This window comes from Poecilia formosa, unplaced genomic scaffold, assembly GCF_000485575.1.
Source record: "Poecilia formosa unplaced genomic scaffold, Poecilia_formosa-5.1.2 Scaffold352, whole genome shotgun sequence".
Classification (NCBI taxonomy): Eukaryota; Metazoa; Chordata; class Actinopteri; order Cyprinodontiformes; family Poeciliidae; genus Poecilia; species Poecilia formosa.
In genome coordinates, this window is record NW_006800291.1 from 597,719 (window position 1) to 613,556 (window position 15,838).

Sequence of the window (15,838 nt, forward strand, 5' to 3'; positions counted from 1 at the left end):
TTTTACTTGTTTGATTATTTCGGCTACTGATTTAAGCTGTACTGACCCTTGCAAAATTGCCTTACTAATAAAATACTTAGCATTAAGAAAATCTAAAAGATGTTGTGGACATTCAGTTAATGAGTCACCTTAAAGTTCTTTGATGGTGTAAAATAGCTATGAAGTTTGATTCTGGGAGGAGAAAGTGGAAAATGTTTTATAGGTTGCTTTTAGCCAAAACTAAAACAACACCCTTGGGACTCGCCCGAGTCACTAAAACCAACCTGGTTCAGTAACAAGTGCAAGTTGTAATTAAAGAGAAAGAGCGACCGTTAACAGGTGGGCTCTGTGAAACTAACTGATTCCAGGCTGCTCAATCTGGCTAGTTCACAGGGTGAAAAAGGAGGGACATCTGGATGGAGGTCGTTAGAAACCAGGCTAGTCTTTCTTGCGTCCAGCTTAAACAGAATGTCCTCTATATTCTCATCTGTAGTAATACTCCGGAGTTAGAGGCTTCTAGGACCCGTTAGACGGAGAGCTGGGAGCAACATCTCCCTCCTCTCAGTAGGGGAAGTAGAGAGAGAGAGAGAGAATGGGGGGTGTTGCGCAACAATATCTATAACAATATAGATATTGTTGTATCTATAACAATGTCAACAATATCTATAACAATATAGATATTGTTGTAGATACATATAGGACAATCCTGGAAGAAAACCAGTTAGAGGCTGAAAAGGATAGGAGACTGAGGCATATGTTCCAGTGTTGTAGTACTTGAGATCGGTCTTGGTCTCGAGACCATCTTTTGATGGTCTCGGTCTCAGGCGCTGAGGACTCTGCATTTTATTTCAAGATCAGTCAAGATCGCAACTGTGAACATATCACTAAACGTACAGCATACTGTCCAGTTTATTTGTTAACATCGTTGTTTTCAGGGGATGCTAAATGCACCGATTAAAATCCAAGCAATAACCGTGTTTCTGTTACTCCCTCCACATCTTTCACTCGCACGCGGCGCTCTGAGACATGCGCAGTGGTTTCCTCTGAGCGGCAGAAGATGTCTGTCTAATCGTCAGTAGTAGAATAGCGCTGCATAAATCATAAGAAATCCGATGGCCACAGCTAACTAAGCATCGCTTCACTTTCACAGACGGTGGGGACGTCTTACTTTTTTCGTCATTTAGAAAAGTAGTTCAAAGAAAAGTAAGCTCCTCTGACGTGATGTTAGCAAAGCTAGCTGTACAGAGACACATAAGCATTTGTGATGAAAAAAGTTCTCACTCACTGCAGTTAATTACTGTGTGGAGGTGTTGACTGACTTGTCGCATATATGGGATAACGCTGTGTCCAAAAGTCCGCAATATAGTGATGTGGTATTCAGGAACAGTCCGATTCTTCTGAATGACTCTTTACTTAGAAAATAGGACTGGAGTGTCACTGAGAGCCGTTCTTTGTTCTTGTAATGCTCTGCGTACACTGCAGTAGCTATCATTATTTTATGTAATTATGTACATTGATATTTTTTTAATTAACAAATAAATAAAACACAAGAACGAAAGAGCACTCTGAGCATGCACATTGCTCTATGATTGTTTTCATTCAAAGTGGCAGCTGTAATGTGTGCCATGGTGTCAGACTACCTGGCAGAGAGGGTGAAAACAGTCACGGTGAGCGCCTTGTGCTTGGTTACTTCTTGCTTGTTTCTCCTTGGTCAGTGTTCATAGTTGAGGGTTATTTACCGTCAGGGCATTGCCTCAATTCCTATGTTTAATGGTGCAGATAGTGATGGTTTCTGACATGAGCAATATGGGCAAACACCCAGGGCGTTATCTTTTTAGGGATGGCACGAGACCACCGTGGATGTAGCACAAAGATGGAAGCAAAGCAGAACAAAGTTTGTTCTGCTTTTAATATTGGTAAAATGTATTAAGTATTTAATATCTAGGTGTTTTTATGAGAATATGGATCTTTGAGATCAATTTGAGAAGCAATTTTGATCATATTTCACCATTTTATCGTGTCCTGTAGCGCGGGGCGCTGGTCTTGGTCTTGACTCGGTCTCGACTTCCCTCGGTCTTGGTCTTGACTTGGTCTTGGACCCCAAAAGTCTTGGTCTTGTCTCGGTCTCGATACGCTCTGGTCTTGGTCTTGTCTTGGTCTCGGGTTAGGTGGTCTTGAACACAACACTGGTATGTTCACCTTCCAGCAGGAAAATGAGCCTAAACTTACAGCTGGTGGTACAAAGGAATGGTTCCGACCTGGAAAGCTTCCGGTCCAACAAACCACCACGAAAATGGCTGAATTTTCTCTTCGATACGTAAACTTTCACCCCAGTTCTGCTAGAGACGTAAGTATTTGGTTCAGTTTGTGTTCTACCTCACAATTGTGTGCCATTATTTGAAGTTCTATCACATAAAATCCCAGTTAAATATGCATATAAAAGAAAACTCTATAAAAGTTTAACAGTATAAAAGTATAATGCTATACTTTTTCAAGTCATAGTACTGAAAACCATTAGGAGAAGTAAACTGTTATTTCCTGATTTTTACAGTCTCAGAATAATGTCAGAAATGATCATTGAGGCTGTTTTACTGTACAGGACTTCTTTAGTCGCATGTTTGATAGGAATTTCAACTTTTTACCCCATTTTACATTAAAGATGTCATTGCGCTTCATTCTCACTTGCAGATGTTCAAATTGTGGTGAATAACTATTTTATGTTAGATATTAAATGGGTTTTTGTATTTGTAAAAAAAATGTTGATCATGATTCATTTACAGAAACTTCAGTCTCAACTATGTCAGCATATTTTTGTGTAGCAATAATTTACATATGAATCAGCCTTAATCAGACTGTTTAACACTGAAGCCAGGGTTTCTAAGTGTTTCATAAAAACCATCTCATCAAGATTTAACTAACACAACACATAAATTATGTCCTTCTCTGTCATTTGCATGAAAAGAATAATTAATTAAATTGGAAGGTTGAGTGGAAATGTTGAAAGCGATGCTCATATCATTTTGGGGAACTCTGCAGGATATTTGATTTATATATTAGGATATAAACACAGCATAAACACAGGTTTATGCTGTGTTTATGAGTTTCTCATAAACATCAAACTCATGATTCAATTTTTTATCCACTAGTAGGACCTGAAGAGTTGGTTTGCAGTTGTCTTCCTGTTTGCATGTGGATAAATTAGAGGCTAAATGAAAATAATGAAACTCAATTAAAGGCACATCCAGGAATTAAAACCAGAACGGTTGGAGCTTAATTCCGGGAAACAAAGCTTCTAGTAAAGGCAGAGGGTTTCATGGAGTTTAGTTGAAATGAGTGATTTGATGATGAGATTTCAAAGACTTTGATTCAAGTGTTGATCAACCAAAGGAGTCAAAAAGCTCTCAGGTAGCTAGAATGTTCGAGCAATGCAGTTTGCTGGAAAGTCAAAGAACAGTTCATGAATTATTTACCACATCTTCTGTAGGAGAACTTCAGGAAAACCTTGAGCTGGAGCATCAAACCTCCATCAGTAATGGAAGAAGTTAGTTTGTATGTAAAGCGTCCTGACACGGCTTTGTGTGGCGCTGCATAAATAAACCAGCGATCTGACGCTGCTGGCTGGAAATGCCTTGGTTTCACTTTGCTAATGTTTCCTACAACTCTGGATGAAGGTGAACTCTGGTCTGTTTAATCTACAGTGCAGGTCATAAGTTTAGATACAGTCACGATCAGCCTGAATGTCATGTTTACTATGAGCATTTCCTCTAATTTATATGGAATCTAACAGACGCATAAAGGCTTAACATATACTTCCTTCCTCAGTAACATTTGGATAGAGGTGTCTTACTTTGTGTGTTTTTCTATATGTTTTAGCCAACAACCTTCAGGCATAATTCTGAATGGATATTTGACTATATTTGTAACAAATACAGCTTAGGTTATTTCAGTTGGTTCATGTCTTGGTGTGGAATCAGTTTTTAAGTGTATTTCATACATTTTCTACTGCAAAAACACAAAATCTCATCATATATTTTTGGTCTAGTTTCTAGACCAAATGTCTTGTTTTAAAACACTTGTTTTAAGACAAAACTAACTTACAATAGTTTTTCAGATACAGGAGTTTGTTTTAAGTCAAGTCCTTGATTTTGATTAAAAAAGTGAAAAATTGTTTCACTTATGGGGAAAATGGCTTGTTACAAGTGAAATAATCTGCCTGGTGAACGAGAACTCTTTCAAAAGAAAATTCACAAAAAAATCTGACCTTTGCTCCTGATTCTTCATTTTATATCTCAAAGTAATTTGTTGTACAATCAGTCCAGCCTGGAAAAATACCTCTCATTAAATAAATCACTGAACAAACAAGATTAATGTGATGTTCACAACAGTTATAGTTTAATCTTCTTCATTCAAAGTGCTAAAGTTGTCCAGTTTTATCAGTCTTCACCTAAAGCCTCCAACCAGATATCCGTCTTTTTTTTATTTTTATGGACAGGCCGTTTTAAAAACGTCTTGAAACACAAAGGGTCAAAGGTCACGGCCCAACATAGCGAGCCCCTACAGGGTGACGGGAGCATTCTGCTTTCAGTTTTCCTGAGGGGAAGCGAGTCTTTGTGTTTCTGAGTCCCAGACTCAACAGGACGTCGGTGTGTGAGGTGATAAAGCCCAATGCTTCACTCTGGTTTCTGATTCCTGCACTTCACTCCACAACTCATCAAAATCACCCAAGAAGGTTTTTAATGACCAAATGGCTCAGTACTGGTTTACTCCTCAGTTCAGATCCAAACGTCTTTTAGAGAATATGTTACTGCAACATTTAGGAAGCATGGGTTAATGGATTTAAGAGTGTAATCAAGTTAAATCAGACTTAACCCTTCAAAAATCATGTGCAGCAACAAATCAGTGAACGAGAAAACTTTGTGCTGCAGACTTGATGTTCCTTCATGGAGCATTTTGCCATTAGCATCAGACCGAGTTGCTGTCTATTGACCTTAAAGCCTTCACAGAATGTGAAACATGAACTTGGAGAAACAGCATGAAATTGAAAACCAAACTGCAAATTTTGTGAGTACAGTCTGAGGCGACTTTGTTCAAGCTGCATCACAATATTGGTTTTGTTGCTCACATAAATAAATTCTGACCAATCAATCAATTCACTAGAGTAAAGCTGCTTCTGGTTGCCAGAACAATGTTATTTTAAAACTTCAGGCCTGTTATTAAACACGCTGAAGGTTTTACAGCCATCGAGTTTTGAGACTGTTTCTAGTCATTGGCATGACTCTAAAAAGTTCATATCAATATAAATTCTGATTAATGGGCGAACAGAAAAGTCAAAGTCAACTCCACTAACAGTGAAAAAATTAATATCATGCACAAGAGATTGTAATAATTTATTTTGTCATCTCCCTTACTAATGGTGTTTTCCTCAGTATGAATACATCACAGACATGAGAACAAAAATCATGACAGATTAAATAAAGTCCATCCTGTTCGACCGACTTCCCTTTAGCGCTGAAGAAAAGCATCTCTACAGCATGATGCTGCCACCACCATGTTTCACCATGAGGATTATGTTCACTTCGTTTTGTGAATGAAGACTGAAAAGGTCGTCTGACCAGAAAATCTTCCTCCATATTTTGACTGCGTTGCTAAAAGAACTTTATAACTGATTTTTGTTTTTGTTTTTATCAGGTTTTCTTATTCCATAAATCATGGATGACATGATTAATATTTGACCTGCTGATTGATTACAATCAATAACAAATAAAATAATTTATTTTATTTTATTTGTTGTCTCTGTTGTTTATTTATTTTGGATATTGAAAATGTTTGTTGGATCTTTGAGAATGTGGTCTTGCATTATTGTATAAACCAATAACATTATTTTACTTGAAAATGGTCTCATTTATTGCAAAGAATTCTGGGACAATTTATTATACCAATAAATAAATACATTGATATTTAGATATGAATACTTCTGCACCACATTTCTCACATCTCTATCTGGTTGCTCCCAGATGAAGATGGCTCATTTGGGCCATATTTTGTAGGAACCACAGATCCAAAGAGCGACTTGGCAGAGAGCCTGGCACAAACAGAAAACTAAACTAAACTAGATCCTAGAAACTCACAGAGGGGACAAATTCTCTCTCTGCAGCCCTGGTGTTCACTGCTGCTGCAGCCGCTGCTGCTGCCGCTGCCGCTGCCGCTGCTGCTGCTGCTGCCGCTGCTGCTGCTGCACTGAGTGGAACAGTGGAAAAGCTAATCCATAGATCCGAAGCGTGTGGGCTCACAGACAATTGCATAAGCCCAGCCGTGGTAGAGTAGATTAACCTACAGTATAACCACAGGCTATTGACGTCAGCACGGCTCTGCCTCAGTGCTCAGCCTACTCTTCTGCATCACCAACATGCGCCTCTTTAGATTGCAGAGAGCTGGCCCATGATGATAACAGAGAGGCGTATAGGTCAGCCTTATCGCTCACAGGACGTTAGCTGAGCTTTAGCAGTTGCCTGCAGCTTTTATTCTCTTACATAATTGGTAATAATATAGCAAAACAATGGCTGAGTAAGAAAAAAAGTGAGAACTTACAATGTACTGCACTGTAAAATGGTTTCAACTTAAATCACTTACCTTAACATTTAAGGTGGACTTATGCAAAATTCAGTTTTTGCAATTTTTTCTACTTCCAGAGCTAAAAATAAACCTGCAGCTGTTTTCTGCCATTTAGTTAAAGCTGCAGAATGTAACATTTATGAAAATATGTTTTTCCATATTTGGTAAATCTGTCACCATGTTGTGACATGTGAAAGTATGACCCAGATAATCTGTAAAAAAAAAAAATCAAAGTCATCCACACCCACACTGAGACTGTTGAAGAAATGCAGCGATCTGAGTCAGAAACAACCTATCAGTCAGGAGGAGGGTCTTAGCACTGTCAATCATCCTCATATACACGCTACTAAATGTGCTAACTGTGGAGAAAAACTGGGTAACACTTTATTTGAAGGGGTGTGCATAAGACTGACATGACTCTGTCATAAACATGACATAACATCTGTCATGAACATGAACAAGTCTTTATGAAAGTTTATGACGGTTGTCATGAAGTGTCATTCTGTAAATTATGACACTTTTAATGGAAAGTTGCTCTAAAAGTCCATTAAAAGTGCCAACTTTGCATGATTTTGTAAATAATGACAATTTAATGCAAAGTTGTTACTTTTAATGGACTTTTAATGCAACTTTTAGAGCAACTTTGAATTAAAAGTGTCATTATTTACTGAATGACACTTCATGACAACAGTCAGACATTCATAAAGACTTGTTCATGTTCATGACAGATATTATGTCATGTTTATGACATTGTCATGTCAGTCTTATCCACACCCCTTCAAATAAAGTGTTACTGAAAACCGTTTATCCGCCACATTGATAGCTACGCTAATTAGTTTTAGCATTAAGTGACAGGCTATGTTGTAGTGAACCAGCTGTAGCGTAGCAAAGACTAAGTGGGAAGAGATGAGCACGAGAGTGATTGACAGCATTAAGACCCTCCTCCTTCTGTCTTATACAGTCACAACATAATGATAATTTTAACCAGCATGTTAAAAACATTTTTTAAAAGTTACATACTGCAGCTTTACTATTTTTTGGTGTCTGGAAAATGAGCTGTGTCAAAAATCTCCTGGTTTTGACATCACAGTCTGCGAGCGCTGCCTTGTTACCCTAGCAACCTAAGCAGAACTCCACCCTTCATTAATGTGGTCAGCTGGTTTTACAATGGCTGCTGGTAAAGAAAAAAGTTTGGTTGTTGACATTTGCGCATCTCTTTGCAATTATTTTCACATTTATAAAATGTCAGAGATGAGGAAATATAAGTAGAAACACTGAAAAGGCCAGCAGCAGTTAATTTGCATACAAGTGACAGAGCCCTACACAGTTCATTCTGAAAGGAGCTCAAAATACACCAAACTGAGCACCTGAAATCTCATTTCAAGGATTTGTGCCAAAAATGTAAAGGACATTTTTTATTTAGCCAATAAATCTAATTTATTTAAAAGGAAGTATAGCAAGTCCCCTTTAATAAAATGTTGTGGCACAATTGGAAGATGAAGCTTTTTTAGAGTGATTCATAGTTCAGTTTTTATGACCAACATTTTGCCATCATTCATCCCTCCTTCTCTTCTGCTCATTCTGACTCCTTCCAAACATCGGAGCAGCAGCTCAACTCCAAACTCTCCCCTGATCCCAAAAGCTGATCATAACAAATCAAAGTCAGCCTAAGTGGCTCCATAGTGGAGTAGTTTTCACATTGATCGTCCAGGAGGAACTAGGGGAATGTGACGTCAAAGGATTAACTCGGCCCGCCTCTTCCCTTTTTTAAAAATATTTATAACCCACATTTACCTAATACCTTCTATAACCAAACATCAGAGAAACAACTTCCAATCTTTACAAGATGTATTTCTGGACATGATGTCATGATTGAAGGTGAATATTCTCACTCACTAAAAGGACAGTCTGAATACATGCAGCCATGTAATAAATAAAAATAAAAAATATCACACCTAGAATCTACCAAATTTAGACACAAAGATGTTCAATGTCAAGTTTAACAATCCTGAGAAATTATAAACAACAAAACTGAAAATACTTTGAGTTTTCTCTGAACTAAAATAAAAAATTAATTTCTGATAAATCAGCACACCACTCTCACTTAAAATTGTTAAAGGTGTAGAATTATGTAAAATCAACATTTTGAGCTTTACATTATGTTATAATCAAAAACATATCTGGGATGTTGCCTTGATTCTTTCACTCATGTTTATCCCCACTAGCTGAAAAATCACTTAATCTCCATTCAGCTGCACAAAACACCTGGTTGGACTTAGCCCCACCTTTAAGGCAAAGCTCCAGTTTCCAATCCTTTAAAGAAATATAAAAAAACTGTAGCAAAAAATATATGAATTTCTGATCAGGAGTTAATCAGGACGCTCCACATTTGTCCCCACTTAAACTCATACATAGGTGCATCACTTCAGCAGGAGAGAAAACACCATGGGAAGATGAAAGAGCTTCCTGAAGCTTTCAGAAAGATGATTGTTTATGACTCTGGAGTGGGATGTAAAGAGGACTCACTGCAATCAGCCATTCCACTGTAAGGAAATGAGTTTACAAGTGGAGGACCTTCAAAACCACTCAGCAGCCACTGGCCATCCAATCAGGTTTCCCAAAACAGAGCACAGGTTGTCAAAATAAGTATTAAAAAACCCAGAACTATGACAAGACCCATGAAAATGCATATGATCTGAGATTGTCCACGTTTGAAGGCCAGACTGAAGTTAGACAGAGAGCATAATCAGAAACCATGCAGGTCTTCTGGAATAATGTCTTTGAACAGATAAGTCTAAAATGTATTTGTTTTAGCACCTCGATAGAGGGCATGTGTGGGACAGAGGGCATGTGTGGGATAAACTGTAAGGAATAAAACCTCCCACCAGCTGTGATGCATGGAGTTGGCAGTGTCATGGTGTGGGAAGCTTTGCTGCAGCTCAGAATCCAGCATGAATCCCATCAGGCTTCAGATATCTGGACATGTGAAACTGGGAGAACTGGGATAATTCCTCCTGACAGAACTGGGAGAACTGGGTAAGGTTTGTATCATTCTGCTTGCACACCTTTTCAGTTCAGGCCTTTGAGACCGACACTAACTCAACTTTGACATTATTATTCTTAAGCCACTTTGTAATTCATTTGCTGTTGTGATCTAATCTTTACCTCCTGGTTGATGTCCTGAGATGTTCCTTCAATATTTCCACAGCAGTTTTCTTCTACATTTTGCCCTCTGCTGTGTGAAATGCACCAGTCTCTCCTGCTGCTCTCAAACACAATGTCAAAGTTATAATGTGCAAACTTCTAAATTTTAGCTTCATCTGACCATGGAACAATTTTAGTTTAGTTACAAGTTTATTCAATCTAAAAATCAATTATTATTATTATTATTATTATTATTATTATTATTATTATTATTATTATTATTAGTAGTAGTAGTAGTAGTAGTAGTAGTAGTAGTAGTAGTCAATCAACACTCCAACAACTGCAATCACAGAAATTCAAAACCAAGTCCAAGAAAAATAATTCCTGAGTTGTATAGATCAAAAATATGTAGATTGAATGAAGCTATTCAGCTCATATGCGCCCATCCTTACATGTTCATTACAAATAAACCATTTCCATTCTTCATGGTTTTAGTTTAGCAAATATTAACAAGCCCGAGTCCGTCAGGATTTTAATCAACAATTCAAATCCTGACAGACAAAAATGAATTAAATATCAAGATTAAAAAGTAAGTAAATCGCCATTACGAAGCTTTCAATCAGATTTCAGATGTTTCCATGACCACGTGTTTGTCCCTGAGGGCCGACAGGAAGACAGGAAATGTTTGATCTGACTTAATTAAACACAGTAAAGGGCTATGCGTTATTTTATTGGTTTCAGAGTGGATTTTCATTGAGTCACAGCTTTTTGCCCTATAGCCTCCGATGCTAGAGTTTGTTTTCAGAGTAAATGCATTGACTGTATGCGATCTGCAGGGTTTCCTTGCACTTAAAACTTTTTAACCTAATTTGAATAATGAACTTAACACACTGTTTGGTCACAAGAATCAATTGGAACGTGTGTGATGAACTTTAAATAACTTTTTTGTAAAGTGCCTCAAGATTAAATTTGTTGTGAATTAGCGCAATACAATTGAACTTGATTATATAATATTTTTCTTTTCATTATGGGATATCTTTTTAGAAGCATATTTAACACATATATTTGACACTGCTGGTGAAAAAAATAAATCTGTGTTTTCAGTTTACTGACCTCGGGCCTGGCTTCTTGGAGCCAACCTTTTCTGAAGCTTTTATTGTGACAGGTCATAACCGGAAAAAGTGTCAATGATCACTTGTAGCTGAACGCCGGGGTCCTGCGGAGCTCCGTATCCGCTCATCGACTCAGCAGAGGTAGGACGGGATCACTGGGGATACTTGACAACTTTCAGAGTCTGCTATGACATCTCGCAGGTAATACACAGTATATTTATTCATTTTATTTTTATTTCTGTTAAATCTCCTCACCCTGAGCCTCCGGGCTCCTTTTTTACGAGCCGAGTTAAGGCAGGCGGAGCCGGGAAACCTGAACTTTTTCCTGCCGCTCTCCTGGCTCCTTTAATCCACACACAGTGAAATGTATTCAGAAATATCCGCTATGTTTCAGTGGTTTTCTGATTTGCTGGCAGCAGCCGTAAACCTGACTTACTGCGCTGACAGGCGTTATTTCTCGCAGCCTGCTGTCAAGATAAACGCCTTAAACCGAGTCGGTCCGCTGATAACGCCTTCTGGGTCCGTGTGTCGCAGAAAGCCCCGGTCCGTCTGCGCCTATTGCTGCAGCATGTTTGGATTTATCGCAGTTTGTTCGGTCCCTGTTACAGATTTCTAATGTCCAGCCTCTTTGCCTGGTGAGGAGCCTGGATTGCTATGGATTTTCGAAATCCAGACTCTGTCACAGAATTAATAAAATTTCTCTAAAGTTCACAAATCGTTGATTGTAATTTTAAAAAGTGTAATAATTTACGATACTTTACCTAAACTCAATAAATAAATGGCCACTTAAATCAGAAAATAAATAAAAATGAGACTGAATCAAATATTTTTTCTTAAATATGGATCATATGAAATCCTGAGGGTTAAGAACAATTCTTATTGTTAACAAAACAAAAAATAATAGTTATAACGTAACAGTAGGTAGCACTGTTGCCTTGCAGCAAGAAGGTTCTGGGTTCAATTCCCAGCCTGGGGTCTTTCTGCATGGAGTTTGCATATTCTCCCTGTGCATTGTGGGTTCTCTCCAGCTTCCTCCCACAGTCCAAAAACATGACTGTCAGGTTAATTGGTTTCTCTAAATTCTCCTTGGGTCTGAGTGTGGGTTGTGTATCCTGTCTGTGTTGCCCTGCGACAGACTGGCAACCTGTCCAGGGTGACCCACCTCTTGCCTGGAACATTAGCTGGAGATAGGCACCAGCAACCCTCCTGGACAAGGATGAACAGAAAATGGATGGATGGATATAACAGAACATACTTTTATTTTTATTTTTTAAATATTCAACACAGACAAGTTTTTTTTTTGCTGTTCTTTGGTTTCTGAGTTATTTCTCTCCTGTGCTTTTTGTTTACCAAAAATATTTCCAAAAGGGCAAATTTGTCTTTTCTGCAAGAGGTAAAAGTTTAGGAACGTCTGACTAAGAGGCGTTTCTTTACAGATCCATCCAAACTTATGCTCTCATGGTGTCCCTTTAAAAGTCAAACATGAAATCTTGAATTCACTTTTGCGCTGGGAATGAACCCATAACTACTTCAGTTGTTTTTAAACTGCAGTTTCCTGTATTTCTACCTTAAAATCATGAGATTGTTGTTTAAACCTGCAGCATCTATAAGACGGTCACTACCAGAGCTAACCCAAGGAATAACCAAGCTGTCGGCCCCACCAAGGGGCCTCTACTTCCTGCACAAACCGTAGAAATATGAACTTCACTGTGACATGCAAAGGGCATTTTGAACTAATTTAAAATTCTTCTCAATGTAGCGTTTTTAATACTTTGGGATATAAACAGAACTAACCAGTGTTCGGGTTGGAATCATGCATCACAGTGTCGGTGTGTGCAGTGTATGTTTAATGTTTCAGGTGTGAATGATGCTTCACATTCATACCATATTTAGCCTTCAGAATGAACTTTAACATCTCTTAATGTTCACATCAGGTCTGCTTCTGTAGTAGTTGAGATCACAAGGCTTCTGGAGAATTAAGTCATGATTGGTAAAATAATAATGTCCAAAAATGGGTAAGAAACATAACTGTTAGCAGTTGTACACAAATGAATTAATTTCCTGAAAGTTTGTAGCCCTAATGCAAAAACATATTTATATGTTCATGTTGTAAAATAAGACGATGCGTTTGAGCCATTCCTATTCACAGGTCAGATTCACCTATTTGTTCATTTTCTGTGGAATGTAACTCAAAATTATCAGTGAAAAATGTGCATATTCACAGATTTTTTTCACAGTTTACCTGAAAAATTCAAAAGTAAATACAGTTGCTGAAGTGCTTTACATCTGTAGTGCGTTGGTATATGACATGCTATTGGCTGATGTTTGCAAAGCAGCCAATCCAGAAGGGCCGTGTGTTTTCCTTGGTGTAGATTGGCTGTTTCCTGAAGAGTGGAGATAACCATAGACATAATGGAGATAACTATAGACATTAGCTTGCTGGCGAGCTGGTTTCCACTTTGCAAGAAGGTTGTTTTGAAGCAAGCTGATTGGCTGACAGGTTTTAGCTTTGAGCAGTACTGCCCCCTAGATGTCTGGCATGTTTAAATCACTAAGTTGCATATTTTTGCGAGTTCATTTAAAAAAATAATTGAGCTTTAAATTAGAGATGCAAGTTATTTAGTTAACCTAAAGTTGATTGATCTTATCGATCGACTAGCAATTAGAGAGAAGATGCTGTTTTAACCTGGATTTCCTGGAACAGTTAGTGAACAGAAGCACATGATATTAAGTTATATATGAAGTACTGTATTTTTTGCAAATCCATGGTTCAGAATTGGAGACGCGGGGCAGCATCCTTAATGGCAGATTTGCTTGTGAAAAATGGAGAGTGACGGAGATACCAGCGGCTTATGTATGTACTTTTCCAGTTTTTTAAAAAAGACTTTTAGATGCGGCTTATAGTAAGGTGTGCTCTATAGTCCGGAAAATACGGTAGTAATAACTCCATCCTGGAGTTGTCTCCTGTCCCCTACTGCTGATTTGCACTTTAGAAAACGCAGTGTTAGCAGTCACAGAGTTTACAGTTGAAACAAACTGTCCACTGGTATAGGGGTGGAAAATGTGTTGGACATGCAGTTCTTCTATACCTGGTGGGTATAAAACCATTATAATGTGGATTCTTGTTTCTGTTGTCAGAACAAAAATTCTTGAAACTCTGGACAACATTTTCAACAAATAGAAGCTCATTAAACTTTTGCTTTTGCTCATGCTTATGAAAAGATGCTGCAAAATTCAATCTACAAAACAGTATGTTTGTAATGGAAACATGTTGCTCTATAAAGAGCATAACAGCTAAAAGAAATAATGTTCCTCACAGTAGTTGGATAAAGAACTGCAGATTAAACTAAAACTAATAACCAATATGTTGGAATATCTCAGCATTAGAAGGAATAATTATTCCCTTTATACTTTTAAATGAAAGCACTTGGATCATACATTTTACATATACTGTGATAAAATTAAACTGTTTTTTTGTTGTTTTTGTTTTTTTATTAAAAATGTTAGAAAGTGGCCCCTACATAGCAATGAGGACATTTATGTATTTTGTGTTTTGCTTCTTAAAGAAAGCTCAATAAAAAAGTTTTCACCTCTTATAAATAGAGCTGTGGGCTGCTGGCTGAAAGAAGAGTTTTTCCTTTCCTCAGACAGTGACGTGTTTTACTCATACATGGCATATCACCTCGTTCATGACCTTTTTAAAGTAATTGTTGGAGGAGATGGAATATAGTTCAGCCTGAAACTCTCATCATGAAAATGAGTTCAGTTCAGTAGATTTTTCTGAGAATCACTGAGAACAGAGGCGCAGGTTTCCTGAGGATGCAGCACCTCAGACAGACTCTGAAGGAAACACAGAGTTCAAGTTGAAGATGTTTTTAGTTTCCATGGCTAATGGTTGGTCGGAGGATGTTCGACTGTTGCTCTGTGGCTCGCTTCGTACTTCCTGAGCTGAGATACCGCAGGGGAAGCAGACGCCGAGTCTGTCACTTTTTCAGCCTTTATGAAATTTACCTCCATGTTCTCTTCACTCAGAATGGATTTACACACACCAGAATGTGTCTTCTCCTTTCTTTGCTTTGTATTTTGTCACTTTATATATTCTGTAAATTAAAAATATCCACTACATTCTAGTATGGATATAATGAATACATACAGAGCAATTAGTATGTCTAACTTGATTAAGAAACTATTAATGCCACATAAAAAATATATGTGCTTGTTAATTCACAAAAATAAAACCATTTTTGGAATAGGTATTGATAAAATTACCCAATGAGGAATATTTAGTCTCAGTTTTATGATGTTTTTAATGTAACATTTCAGAGTATTGCAACAGCAGGACAGGAGGGCTATGGAGGAGATTAAAATAAAATTAAAATTTCACCAATTTTTAATCAGTGATCACAAACTAATCTCTTGTAAATTATGCAGTACAAGGATTTTCTAATAAAGTCAGCAGCATGTGGTGTTGCACATTTAAACAGATTATCTGTAAATCAGCTTTAATATGTGTTTTTTTTTAGACTTGCTCCATTAAGGTGACACCGATGTCTGGTTTCCTTTACAGTCAGACCTTCAGGCGTCTTTCTATGATACATAAACAATGTTTAATAAGCTGGCTTGTTTGGATAAATAAATGTAAAGAAAAGATCTGCTGTAGGTTGTGTATGATTCAACAGCAAATGAAAGGATTCTGAAACTTTTATCTGATTTTCACCCAAACTCCAAACAAAGTACATAAAGTAAACATGGGTTATTAAAAATCAGTTTCTAGAATAGTTTCTAGTTTTTATTTACTGATCAGTGAAAGAAAATCCTCAGTGTTTGACATGCAGATCTCTAGTCAGCTCACCAAACATTTTCTGGGCCCCCCCTATGGATTAAAGTAGGGAGACTTAGACTCTGGTTGAACATTGTTTGTAATCTAATATTTTATTCACAATAGAGCACAAATCACAGATCAAAAGTTTAAACTGAGAGAATGTATCATT

At 37.6% G+C, this 15,838-nt stretch overlaps 1 protein-coding gene across 1 annotated transcript in view; it reads left to right on the forward strand.

Moving 5' to 3' along the window:
• Window positions 1-10,926: 10,926 nt before the first annotated feature.
• Window positions 10,927-15,838, forward strand: part of ptpn11b (protein tyrosine phosphatase non-receptor type 11b) — a 76,697-nt gene continuing 71,785 nt past the window's right edge. The window contains exon 1 of the mRNA XM_007574446.2: window positions 10,927-11,048. Coding sequence (XP_007574508.1) covers window positions 11,035-11,048 — 14 coding nt within the window. The 5' untranslated portion in view covers window positions 10,927-11,034. The remainder of the gene's footprint in view (window positions 11,049-15,838) is intronic.